General features: G+C 48.5%; 1 protein-coding gene across 3 annotated transcripts in view; it reads left to right on the forward strand.

Annotated features, from left to right (window-relative positions):
* Positions 1-13,242, forward strand: part of PDE4B (phosphodiesterase 4B) — a 197,659-nt gene that overhangs the window by 127,173 nt on the left and 57,244 nt on the right. For all 3 annotated transcript variants that reach the window (XM_050307439.1, XM_050307441.1, XM_050307440.1), the window contains 3 exons: positions 9,345-9,539; positions 11,479-11,515; positions 11,602-11,672. In XM_050307439.1, the coding sequence (XP_050163396.1) occupies positions 9,345-9,539; positions 11,479-11,515; positions 11,602-11,672 (303 nt within the window). The remainder of the gene's footprint in view (positions 1-9,344; positions 9,540-11,478; positions 11,516-11,601; positions 11,673-13,242) is intronic.

A 13,242-nucleotide genomic window follows, 5' to 3' on the forward strand; every position in this document is an offset into this window, starting at 1 on the left:
AAGACACGGACTGTTGCAAGCACAAACACGCTGTAGAGGAGTCACATGATGGTTGTGAAACTGTGTGTAGAGGAAGTGGCAAACTGGGTGTTTCAGCTGAACGTTGGGAACCAGGGATGGAGAGGAAATTCCTGCACGGTGTTGGGGAGAGTGGGAAAACTGGGATGGTGTTGATCCAGGCTCCCAACAAGGGGTCACCTGTGTGGACACACACCAGGGTTTGGAATACTTGTTTTGGATGGAGAGGCAAGCTGAAAGGATGCTGGAAAGGTTCAGGGGAAATAAAAACAGATAATGGATATCATATGTACTGAGTGATAGTGCTTCCTGAAGGATCCTGTGCTCAGTAACTGGCAGTCCTGCAAGAACTCCACCACACCTGGAAAAGCTGAAGCCTTGTATGTGCTGCATGACCTCACCATTTGGCATAAACTACATGAGATATGCTGCAGGACTTTTGCTCTGCCTGCTTTTTGGGCTCGTAGTCACCCCTTTAGAAAGTTTTGTTCTTACTGCCCACCATCTCTATCTTCTCTCCATGTTGTGGAAGGTTGCCCTTCTGCTAAATCCAGTTTGCTGTCCTGAACGATTAAAGCTTATTGCAGAGCATGTGACTTAATAGCAGAAAATAGAAATCTGTGGCTTAACTTCACCCTCTTCTTCCTCCCTTTGTTGTCAAACAGCCGGAGGAGGAAGGAGGGAGTGTGGGCAGACAGAGCGTGTCCCTGCCGGTCCCTGCCGAGGCTGCGCAGGGGTCCTTTCCAGCTCACTGTCATTAGTAAAAATGCAAATTTATGGAAACGCTGTGTGGTGCATGCCCAGGGATGGCAGGCTTTGTATTCACTGCCTCTGCCTGTGCCTGAGCTGAGCCACGGGGTCATCAAAGCTATGGGAATGGCAGTGGGGGAAGAGGCCAGGCCAGAGGGGTCTCTATTGGGGTGGTGTAACATGATTTTGACACCAGTCCCTTGCTTGGATTTTATTTAGACCAGAGAACCCCAGACTGGTTTAGGTTGGGAGGGACCTTAAAGGCCATCTCATTCCATCCCTGCCATGGGCAAGGTCACCTTCAACTGGACCAGGTTGCTCCAAGTCCCACCCAACCTGGCCATGAACTCTTGCAGGGATGGGGCAGCCACAGCTTCTCTGGGCAACCTGTGCCAGGGCCTCCCCAGCCTCACAGGGAGCAATTCCTTTCCAATATCCCATCTAACCCTGCCCTCTGGCAGTGGGAAGCCATTCCCCCTTGTCCTGTCCCTCCAAGCCCTTGTCCCAAGTCCCTCTCCAGCTCTCCTGGAGTCCCTTTAGGCACTGGAAGGGGCTCTAAGGTCTCCTCAAGAGCAATGTTTAGTAAATTATTCCATTAATCCCACCAGTAATAACATCAAGTCAGTGTTTACCCCCCAGCACTCCCACAGGAAAGCTGTTTAGTGATCTGTCTGCTCTCGAGGCAAAAAATTTTCCTCTGATTTCCAACCTCAGTTTATTTATGTCCATTTTATGCCCACTTGTTCTTATGCCAGCTTGAAGATCCCTTCTCCTCTGGCCTTTGCTTCTGGCTCACACGTGGGTGGGGTGTTACCCCTCCACAGGGGGAGCAGCAAGTTCCCGACCCCCCCCTTTGGTCCATGTGCCAAACCCTCAGACAGAGCAAACACGGGACTTTCTGCCAAAGGGCCAGGTTTTTCCATCCTTGATATTTTTCCCTCAAATACCAGTTGTCAGATGCTCATGATTTGGATGAGGCGACTTTTGCATTGAGCTTTTGCTGGGCCTGAAATGATCAATGAGAGCTATAAAAAAGATTGCCCTTGGAATCACATCAGTGTGCTCTGATATTTGCTGTTGCAGTGTCCTTTCCTATGGATATAAAAGATGGAGACTACAGACATTTGAAAGCTGTGAAGCAAGTAAAATTTTGCTGAAATGTACCCAGCTGGATTAATTATTTTAGGGGGGCTGAGTCTCCAAAGGATTTAATGGTCTCAATACCATCTTAGGACATTTCACTGTCTTTTTGCTGACAGGCCACACAGATCCCAATTATAAATACAAATCCAAAAACCAGGTCAAATAATTATTCAAGTGGGAAGACTGGGTGCATTTCGGAGCACAGCAGCTTTCCACACACCCACTGTTGGGTGCTGTGGGTGGGCTGAGGGGAGTTTAAAACATTAGTGCAGAAAAACTGTGAGTCTTCCGACTCAAAGGCTCTCTGTGCTCCCTGTTCATCTCAGGTAAAATGGAAAATTCTGTGGTCTTTATAAGTGGTTAAAATGGTTGTCACTTTATCCTTGTCCCCAGCTTGTGTGACAGCAGGTGAGAACAGCTCTGTGACGTGCAGCTGGTGCCTGTGTGGTGCTGGATGGAGCTGTGGCAGAGCCGTGGTGGAGACAAGCAACTCACCCTTCACTTCCCAGCCTGCTTGAAAAGGCAAAAGTGCCTCTTGGAGTCATGCCAGGAGATCGTCTCTTTAAGGGCAGGCTGAAGTAAAGCATGACTCTGGCTGACAGGCTCCTGATGCTCCGGTTCCATACAGATACGGGAATGCCTTTCCTACATGCTGGAAGCAGAGGTCATTTGCTGTACCGGACCCTTGAGAGCTGTGCTGATGGTCTGCCTTTGCCATCAGGACACTGTGTGCTTTGGGAGGAGAGTTAAGTGCAGATTACACTTAAGAGGTATATGAGATATTTGAAGACACATCGATAAAAGATGCAATATAGGACTGTAATTCCCATTTTGTTACCAGTAATACCTTAGTGGGGTAAAGGCAAGGCTGGACCCCGTGTCCCCACTTGCTGGGTGGAATTGCCCACCCCAAGATGGTTCTGGGCAGGGAGCAGGGCTTGTCCATAGGCACAAGTGCTGTAGGGTGTCCTGGGGCCCCTCCAGAGGCACTGGGGTCACCTGCAGCCCTGCATTGGGGTCCCCATCACATGAGCCAGGCTATTGAGGGCAGCCTCCTCTGTGGGAGGCAACATCCATGTGCTGTGCATTACAAAACAGAGTCTGTAGAATGTTATGGGCTGTAAAAGGTGAACTGATGCTGAACAGAGCAGAACAGCCGGGCCAGACTGGGATAAACACTGTCCCATAACTCAAATGTAAACATCTGCATGTAAACTTGAATGTAAAGCTCTGTGTTTCACAGAAGAGGTGATGCCAAAATCCAGTGACTGTCTGGAGCACCATGCTGTCCCTGTGCCACCTGTCACAAGCACGTGACTGCCTGTCCAGCGCCTTCCCAGCAGGAAAAAAGTGTCAATTATCCCCTTGGCAAGACCCAGGCGGGCCCTTCAGCACAGCAAAACCACAGCCCATGTGCCAGAAGTTTGGTCCTGATGAGCTGTGGGCAGGTAGAGTGTGCTGGGCAGGAACACCTGGAGGATGAGGAGAAGAGCTGTGTAAGTGCTTCACAGGGAGGATTATCATGGAATCCTGGAATGGGATGGATTGGGAGGGACCTTAAAGCTCATCTCCTTTACCCCCTGCCACGGGCAGGGACACCTTCCATTTGACCAAGTTGTTCCAAGCCCTGTCCAACGTTGCCTTGGATACTTCCAGGGATGGGACAGCCACAGCTCCTCTGGGCAACCTGTGCCAGTAATACCTTGTTAATACCTTGGCTGGGGAAGCAGTGGTAGGAAGGAAAGCAGCTACTCCATCAGTTGTTAGCTGGAATATTTTCAGAAGGAAAAAGCCCTTAGGAAGTGGCATTGCTCTCTGTGTTGGGGGTGATCATTCACAGACCCATCTGCGTTTCCAAGCTCTGGAAGTAAAAATAGAGTGGAGTGTCTGCTGTGTTTGACTATGCCTTGCATTTTCCAGAGATTAATGGCAGTGAACCATAGAAAGAGGACAAAATAGCCCAGGATGTACATTTGGAAAAATAACAAGTGGTTTATAGAATTCAGGAATTCTTCTCTGGGGGACTTAAACAACCCCACAATGTTAGCTTGTTACAGGATAACGTCAAGCTACTTATCTGTAGTAAACATGAAAAGGATTAAATTTGTTGGAACCCTTCGTGCTAAAAGAAAATCCCAACTCGTTTTTACCTCCCTCTGTACTTTTCCAACCATCTCCCGGAGGCTGTTCTGACATGGCACGAGGCTGCAGCTGGCACAGCACAGTGCTGGATGCTGTCCTTGACATTTGCTGCTGTGCAAACTGTGAGCCTCCCCGGGGTGCTGCTGATGAGTTTTGCTGGAGAGCTGGGAGGGCTCTGGCTCTGGATTCCCATTGTTATCTTTGAGCTATGCTGAGGATGGATCTGGGGTTGCAAAGGGAGCACCAGCAGCTCTCAGGTCTGTTTTGGGCTCTGAGTGTTGAATTCAGGCAAACTGGCATTCAAAGCCAAAGGCAAGGTAATGATTGTGGCCATGGTTGGTCTGACTCTTTTATATCCACTGAACAGGGGAGCTGCTAGAAAAAGTGGATCATAGAATCACAGAATGGTTTGGTTTGGAAGAGACTTTAAAAACCATCTCATTCCACCCCCCTGCCCTGGGGCTTCCTTCCACTAGACCGGGTTGCTCCAAGCCGTGTCCAACCTGGCCTTGAACTTTTATATTCGGAGATTACAAAGTCAAGTAAACACATATTTTTGCTTTTTGATACATGCAGAGGCTTAATTACATGTTTAGCAGCAGATGACAGTTTATGTTACAAACACTTCAGAAGTGCTGCTGTGTTCAGTGCCAGGCAGCTGTGATACAGTGCTGGGGAGGGGCTGCAGGGGGCTGGTGGCTCTGTGTTGGGATGCTCAGGGGTTCATGCTCTGGAGATTTCAGAATCCCAGAGTGGTTTGGGTTGAAAGGGACCTTAGAGATCAACTCATTCTAACTCCTGCCATGGGCAGGGACACCTTCCACTATCCCAGGTTGCTCCAAGCCCCATCCAACCCAGCCTTGGACACTTGCAGGGATGGGGCAGCCACAGCTTCTCTGGGCAACCTGTGCCAGGGCCTCCCCAGCCTCACAGGGAACAATTCCTTCCCACTATCCCACTAATCCTGCCCTCTGGCAGTGGGAAGCCATTCCCCCTTGACCTGTCCCACCAGGCTCTTGTCCCAAGTCCCTCTCCAGCTCTCCTGGAGCCCCTTTAGGCACTGGAAGGGCTTCTAAGTTCTAGAGCCTCCTCTTCTCTGGGTGAATACCCCCAGCTTCCCAGCCTGTCTCCAGAGTAGAGGGGCTCCAGCCCTTAGAGTATCTCCATGACCTCCCCTGGACTCGCTCCAGCAGCTCCACATCCTTCTGCTGTTGTTCTCCAGAGCAGGAGACAGCACTGCAGTGGAGTCTCACATGGATAAAAAAGTTAAGAACAACATGATGGACAAACCCAGCAGAGGGATTTGAACACTTTTGAGAGGCTTTTGAGAGCAACAAGGTTTTTACCTTGTTGGGAGAAGCTCAGGAGGGTTAGGATATCTGAGGAGCCCGGTACCTGTGCCAGGCTCCAGCGTGCCCACAGTGTGTCTGACCCTGCTTTATTAAGTGCTGATGGTTTCAAGCACAGGCCTTTCCACATGGAAGATTGTTTAGAAAAAGCAGCAAGCTGTTCTTATAATGGGGAACAGGGGCACAACACTACATAGCAGGGCCAAGTGATCATGCCTGCATAAGTCTGAGGTGTAAGGAACAGCATTTTTCATTGCTAATGGTGTTAAGAATCCTGATGGATGTCTTGGTGACATACAAGGTTCCAATGATTGCGAGAGGATCTTTATAATTAGCAGAGTCTGCCCAAACCTCTGTATTTTGGAAACATGTTTGAGACCATCATAAGAGTGGTACGGTAGTTAGAAGATTGGGAGTAATGTCCTCAGGAATGAGTCTGGGAAGGCAAAGCAGATGGTGAGTCCTCTTGGAGAGTCAGCACTGTCATCTGTAGGAAAAGTGTCAATTCCCAGCATAAACAAGAAAACCACAAGCCTGCCTTGTCTGATCGGCTAAAATGTGTTTGTATTTCATACTACAGAGCAAACTGTGGAGCTGCATAGCTCTCGTGGAAACCATTTGACTTGCAGTGATTATTCAAATGACTCTGAATTACATCCAAATCACAGCACAATCCTATTTTTCAGTCTTTTTGCCAAATTTTGCCACATTCCAAGACTACTCGTGGGCAGTGGTAATCCAGGGACAGTGTGTTCCCGATGCTGGTGAAGGGTCTGGAGGGGAAGCCAGGTGAGGAACAGCTGAAGGGCACTTGGCTTGTTCATCCTGGAGAAGAGTGAGGGGAGACCTCGTTAGGAGCTGCAGCTTTGATTTATTCTCTCCGGTGACCTGTGACAGGACCCCAGGGAATGGCCTGAAGTTGTGTCAAGAGAAGGTTAGACTGGATCTTAGGAAAGGGTTCTTCCCCCAGAGGGTGGTTGGGCACAGAACAGGCTCCCCAGGGCAGTGGTCACAGCACCAAGGCTGCCAGAGCTCAAGGAGTGTTTGGACCACACTCTCAGGAACAGGGTGGGATTGTTGGAGTGTCCTGTGCAGGGCCAGGAGCTGGACTGGATGATCCTTCTGTGTCCCTTCTAGCTCAGGATATTCCATGGTTTTATGATATTGTAGCTGTTACAGTAAAACTGCAGAATTTGGACAGTTGGGCGTTGCTGTTATTAATTTCCTTTGTTTTTCAGAGTGACTCAGGAAAAACCTCGCTGTGTTTTGCAGTGATTTCTCCTGGCTCACCACTGTGTGTCTGTTCATTACCGTTCATTACCATGTTCACTGTTCATCACTGTGTCTCAGTCACAGCTTTCCCCACGTCCAAGGCCAGTGTCCCCTCGCTGCCTGTAGGAGCCAGATGCAGCTAACTCCTGCCACCTGCTGTCACCTCCTTTCCTCTTCAATTCAAAACCATCCTGGTTTATTGAAAAATGCAGAAGGACAAAGGAGATGGAGCTGTGCCTTTGACCCAGGTCACAGGGTGACAGGGTCCTTCTTATGCCTCCAGCTACTAAAGTGTTCATGCCCTCCAAAGATATTGAAAATCCCCATTACTTAGGTGGGACTTCTGGCAAGTCTGACTCAGGATAGGCCCAGATTAGAAAAGAGCTTGTTTTTATGTTAATGGAGGGAAAGAGAGGAGGTTTTGAGTATCTTCCACCTATCTGAAGGCACAGAGGCCATGCTCCCCTCTTCCCAAACTTACTTTGCTGCAGAGTAGTTGTCTTTGCAAAGAACCCCCATCAGCCTTGCTCCCTACCTCCTCACTTCACCTCTTAAACACTTTTTAAACCTCTAAAGTGTGGACTTTTTCTCCCAAACCAGTTGCCGATGCCCACCAGTGAGCAGCAGGTATCAAACAGCCAGTAGAAGCTCTGCTTGGCTAAATTCTCAGATTTAGTTCAGCGCTCAATTTCCATTTGTGTCAGTAAATTGAATGTTCCCAATTGCTGGTTTTGCAACAGTGTTTTGAGTAATCAGAGTTAATTTTCTGAATAGGTATGGAATAATTATCAGCTGGCTGTTGTTTGTAGATGCCATAGTTACAGGGCTGAGTTTCTTCTGTTGAGTGGTATTTGTACTTCTGTGGGTACAAATAAAGTGTACTCAAGCTGCCTTTGGTAAAAGGGCAGATAACAAAGAGTAAAAGTAAAGAACATTAATTGAGCCATTACCAGTTTCAAGATGCACTTCAGCAGCTGGGTAAGTAAACACTCCAGTGAGGGGTGGTGGATTTAGGAATCTCTTCAGTGTGTACTGTGTAACACTGGTGTCCTACCTTTGGATCTCCAAAGGATCTAAAAATCCTTGCAGGGGTACCCATGCATTTTTTAATTGCATTATTTAAGTGCATGTTCTCATGCATTTCTTAATTCTGGAGGAACCATATGTGGGACCAAATAGCATGAGACCAAAGTAGTCACCATCTGTCTGCAACCACAAGGAGCAGAGTAACCTCCAGCAGAGCTGTCATCAGTTGTTATTTTTTAATACTAATATTTTTTTAAGATAATAATTTATCTGCTCCTCCTGCAACAGTTAAAAGCAGAGCTGCAGAGCAGAGGGAGAGCAAGGGTCTTCCCTGCCACTGTGCTGAGGGAATCTTCTGGATTAAAGCACTGGAGGAGGCAGCAGCAGGGAGGGATGGAGAAATTCATGGCAGGGACCGCAGCTCGGTGTCATAGCCAGGGCCCAACAGGAGCAATAAATTGGGAGAACATCAGGAATGGGGAGTGGTATGTGGCATTGCGAAGCGAGAACTGAGCTCTCACTGTAAGTGAGGTGAAGCCTCAAAGTTCCAAAGGCAAGAAAATTCATCCTGAATGCAGCCTTATTTCATTTGGCTTTGCTGGGACACGGTCACACATCTGGTATTTATATCAGGTCCAAATGCCCAAGCAAAGGAGGCCAACCTGCTTATTTTCAGGGTTTACGAGGGGTGTCACTTGTTAAAGTGTCCAGGGTGATTTCAGCCACAGATTACAGCAGCCAAGTTATGAAACCTTAAGAAAGTGGGTGTATAATGGAAATGGTGACAGGAGGTTTGGGGCTTTTCTTCTTAATTTATTTTTAAGCTCAGCTGTTTAAAGTTCACTAAACTAACACCTTGAATGGCTAAAACGTGAGTTATGGCTGGGAAGAGACTTGGACATGCAGCTCACACAACTGCCAAGTTCTTGCCAACCTTGCAAGATTTCAAAAGTTTGGTTCCAGCGTGGATGGGAACAGGGCTGGGCTGGAGGGGGGGTGTCATGTTGTAGTATCTTTAGTGCCTGTTATGCTTGTAAGGCTTGGAGTGAGATTTGGCAGATGGAACCCCCTGACTTGTGCAAACATCCATGAGGGTGGAGTGCAGAGAGTTCCAGAGATTGGTGATGTTGTTTAGAATAATGGAATTCTGGAATGGTTTGGTTGGAAGCTCATCTTGTTACACCTCCCTGCCGTGGGCAGGGACACCTTCCACTAGACCAGAAAAGCCCCGTCCAACCTGGCCTTGGATGCTTCCAGGGATGGGCAGCCACAGCTTCTCTGGGCCTCACCACCCTCACAGGGAGGAATTTCTCCCTAATCTCTAACCTAACCCTGCCCTCTTCAGCTGCTGCATGTCCATGCTGAGAGCCACAGAAGCTGTGCTGAGCTGAGAGAAATTCAGGCTGAAGGAAGCCTGAGCAGATGCAGCCAGGAAAGAGCCCTCCAGGGTAAATGTTCTATTGTCACGCAGAGTCCTGCTTCATACAATAGAAACATGCCAGTGAGAGGCTGCAGTAAATGCAGTGTGAGAAAATGACATGTGTAGTGAGAAAATGACATGGTGTGAGCAATGCAGACATGACACAGGCACTGAAACACCTCTTTTGGCAGATGTGTGACACACAGTATGTGCTTTGTTCACAGCTTCGATGTGGAAAATGGCCCATCCCCAGGTCGCAGCCCGCTGGACCCGCAGGCCAGCTCCTCATCAGGACTCGTATTGCACACGACGTTCCCAGGCCACAGCCAGCGCCGGGAGTCGTTCCTGTACAGATCCGACAGCGACTACGACTTATCACCAAAGACCATGTCCAGGAACTCTTCTCTCCCAAGTGAACAGTAAGCAGAAATTCGGCTCACCTCATATTTTACAGTCACTAAGAGCTTTACGTGGCTGCTGTAATCCTCAGAGCTCTGTTAAGAGGAGTTACGGGTGCTACACTCACATTTCACAGCCGGAGCGCCCAAGATGGGTGGTTTTGCAGTCTGCCAAGGCAGATCCAACACCCTTCCCCCATCCCATCCTTAAAACATTCCCATTTTCTCCATAATTTAGCAGAAGAGCTTTCAAATCCTTATCCTGAAATAACAGAGAAGTTGTGCTGTACTTATATTTACAGTATAGCTCTTCCCCATCCTGTTTAGTGTTAGTGGCTGCTTGCTAGAACTGTGCGGAAAATGAGCCAAGACAGATGGTTGAGCTCAAGAGGATCAATACACACAGAGCCTGGAGCTTAAATGAGTGCCCTGGATTTGCAGCCCTTTATTTTGAAGGGCCCAATTTAAAGTTTTAAAGTGACCATTAAGCTACAAAAAAGGTGCTCATAAAAAAAAAATTGAACTGTTGCGAAAGCCCTCCAAGTTCTGTCACAAAATGGAGAACTAAATATTAGCAAGATCCATGAGAATTCTCCTGAAAGAGAATATCCCTGCTGTGAGTTAACATGTAGTAAATGTTTACCAAAGTAACCACTCCAGATTATGCAAATGCCATGTTTGGTGTAAACGGTGGATTTAAACAATTGCCCCATGTTCCCAGCAGTGTGCTGGGGTGGGGGAATCCCATCATTTCTCCCAAACTCACAGCTCCCTTTAGTCAAGTTGTCCATTCCCTGCAGGCATCAAGGCTCCAGCAGCACTTGGTGAAACCAGCACCCCCACACCAACTTGATTTTGACATCAGTGTTGAGACAATTTTAATTTTAATTAATTGAGACAATTTAATTAATGAGCTCTGTGGCAGCACAGGCAGGGACAATACTCCTTTGGAGGAGTCAAGCACTGATGGACACATCTCCAGAAATGCCCATAACAGCCTGTAGCCTGTTCTGCCCTTGCTCAGTGGATCCTGTTGTTACTTATGCAATTAATCACATAATTCGTTACAACATTGCTTTAGGAAGACCTCAGAGCCCCTTCCAATGCCTAAAGGGGCTCCAGGAGAGCTGGAGAGGGACTTGGGACAAGGAGTGACAGGACAAGGGGGAATGGCTTCCCGCTGCCAGAGGGCAGGGTTAGATGAGATGTTGGGAAGGAATTGTTCCCTGTGAGGGTGGTGAGGCCCTGGCACAGGTTGCCCAGAGAAGCTGTGGCTGCCCCATCCCTGGAAGTGTCCAAGGCCAGGTTGGATCAACCTGGTCTAGTGGAACCCCTAGCCCATGGCAGGGGATGGAATGAGATGGGCTTTAAGGTTCCTTCCAACCCAAACCATTCCACGATTTGGTTATTCTATACCCCACCATCGCTCAGATAGGTAAATCCTACTGGATTTTCCATACAGACACAAATACTATATATAATAGCACAAAAAAAAATTCCCTCTTATCAATGGCTGTGATATATTTTGCTCAGAACTTCTGCTCAAATCTTCCATGATGAAAACAGCCGGACAAAACCCGGCGTCTGAATAACATTAAAGACTGCGACAGAGATCAACAAAAGCCAGGAAATTCAAAGGTGACCTTTCCCCACACCATTATGGTTTTTTTTTTCCACCGCGGTGCAAGCGAGAGCCTTAACTTTTGAATTTCCTGGCTTTTATTGCCTGGTGTTCCCAATCTGAACACTCACTCCAGCCGGGTTGTTTTGGATATACACTGTGACCTTTCCATTAGGACCAAGGTTTTATGTGGTGTTAAATAAACGCCGCGTGGGTTCGTCTGTTTTTGTGGCACGAGAAAAACCCCTCAGGAAAACGCTCATTCCCAGACGTGAATTTTGCTCTGTTTTTAGGGTAAATTTGTACATCAATTTATACAATTTCTCCATTTTTTATTAGGCACGGCGACGACCTGATTGTCACACCTTTCGCCCAGGTGAGTTGGTGGCGTATTGGCCTCTAAAACTGTTTTTAAAGCACTAAAGCAGAGAAGGTGACGCCTGTGGTCTTTGTCTCCCTCAGGTGCTGGCCAGCCTAAGAAGCGTGAGGAACAACTTCACGCTCCTCACCAATTTACACGGCACCTCCAACAAGTAAGCCTGGCTTTTTAAGTTCCCTTTTTAAGTTCCCTTTTTAAGTTCCCTTAGGTTCGCCCGGAGGAGGAGCCGGGGGGGCCGGGGACCCGCGGTGTCTGAGGGCTCCTCCATCGCGGCCGCCCGGCTCGCCCGCCGCGGTTTGCGCTGGACGCCAGGGGGCGCCATGTCCTCTCCCCTCGTGGCGTCCGTGCCCTCAGCCCCTCATGGCGTCCGTCCCTCAGCCCCTCACAGCCCTCACCTCCTCCCCAGGGAACAGGACACGGGAGAAACGGCCTCAAGGTGTGCCAGGGGAGGTTTATTTTAATATCAGGAAGAATTTCTTCACTTAAAATTTTTGTCCATCCCTGGCACAGGCTAGCCAGGGCAGTGGCGGAGTCCCTGTCCCTGGGGGATTTAAAAGCCATGTGGATGTGGCACTTGGGGACGTGCTTTAGTGGTGGCCTTGGCAATGCTGGGTTGGACCCGGTGATCTTAGAGGTCTCTTCCAACCTAAACAATTCCATGATCTTCCTCACTTTGCCACCTTGGCTGTCCCAAGGGTTCCATAGGTGCCCAGCTAAGAGCAGAGACATCATCTCTGTTCAGTCAAGCCATGGTCCTGCCCTGCATTTCCACTGCTGATTCACAAGACAGTTGTTTATGGGCAGTGCCAAGGATGAAGACCCCATGCATGAGGCTCTGGGGACAGCAAGAGTTCTCTGGCAGGGCAGATAGCAGTGTCCTGCAGGTTGGCTCCACGGGGGCTGCCCAGGGAACTGGCCTGTGCCACCTACAGCCAGGGATCCCACATCGCTTCCTTTGCTCTGAGTGGGGAAGGTGATGCTCTCAAGAGGAGAATGCTGGGTTTTGTACCTGCTGAACAGGAGAAATCAAGCAAACTCTTTTTTATGTCTTTGTCCGGAACCACTGTTTCCCCTTGCCTATTTATACTGAGCCAGTCATCATCGTCTTCTGGCCTGTTTTGCCCCAAGTGAGCTGTTTTGCATGAAACCAACATCATTCATTCCTGGCGATGTTGTCTGCGCACCCACCCATCCCATTTATCCCACCCTGAGACTGGCAGGCGCTGCTTACTACAAATGTCCTGCTGGCTCCAGAAGCAAAGGATGAGGTGCAAGAATCCATTCCAGGGGAACACCACGGTCTTGCTTCACTGCTGCAGATGTGAGTGGCATCACCTGGATGCTCTCCACGAGCTTGGCATTCTCCCTTCCAACTCAGTATTGTATTTTACATAAAGCCCAGCATTTTAGCCAGACTTTCCTCCTGTTGATTTCTGTTTGCAAATTTTGATGGGAAGGAACCACCAAGATGGAGGTTACTAGAAAAACAGATGGCTGAAATAGATTCCTTTTTTTTTTTAAAGCTTTGCTTTTTTGAACAGCTCGAGCGTTTCAGTAGTTCCTAATGAGGAATCTGAAATTGGACAGGCCGGAAGGAAGCGAGGGCGTAACCTGCAGGACACACAGGCATCTTACAGTGTCTTTTTGAAAACATTCCCAGATTTGATTGAGGTATAAAGTTGTTTGCCCAGCCAAAGTAGAAGTCGCTAAATGTTTAAACCATT

Source organism: Myiozetetes cayanensis, unplaced genomic scaffold, assembly GCF_022539395.1.
Source record: "Myiozetetes cayanensis isolate MyiCay16 unplaced genomic scaffold, myiCay2020 scf12, whole genome shotgun sequence".
Lineage (NCBI taxonomy): Eukaryota > Metazoa > Chordata > Aves > Passeriformes > Tyrannidae > Myiozetetes > Myiozetetes cayanensis.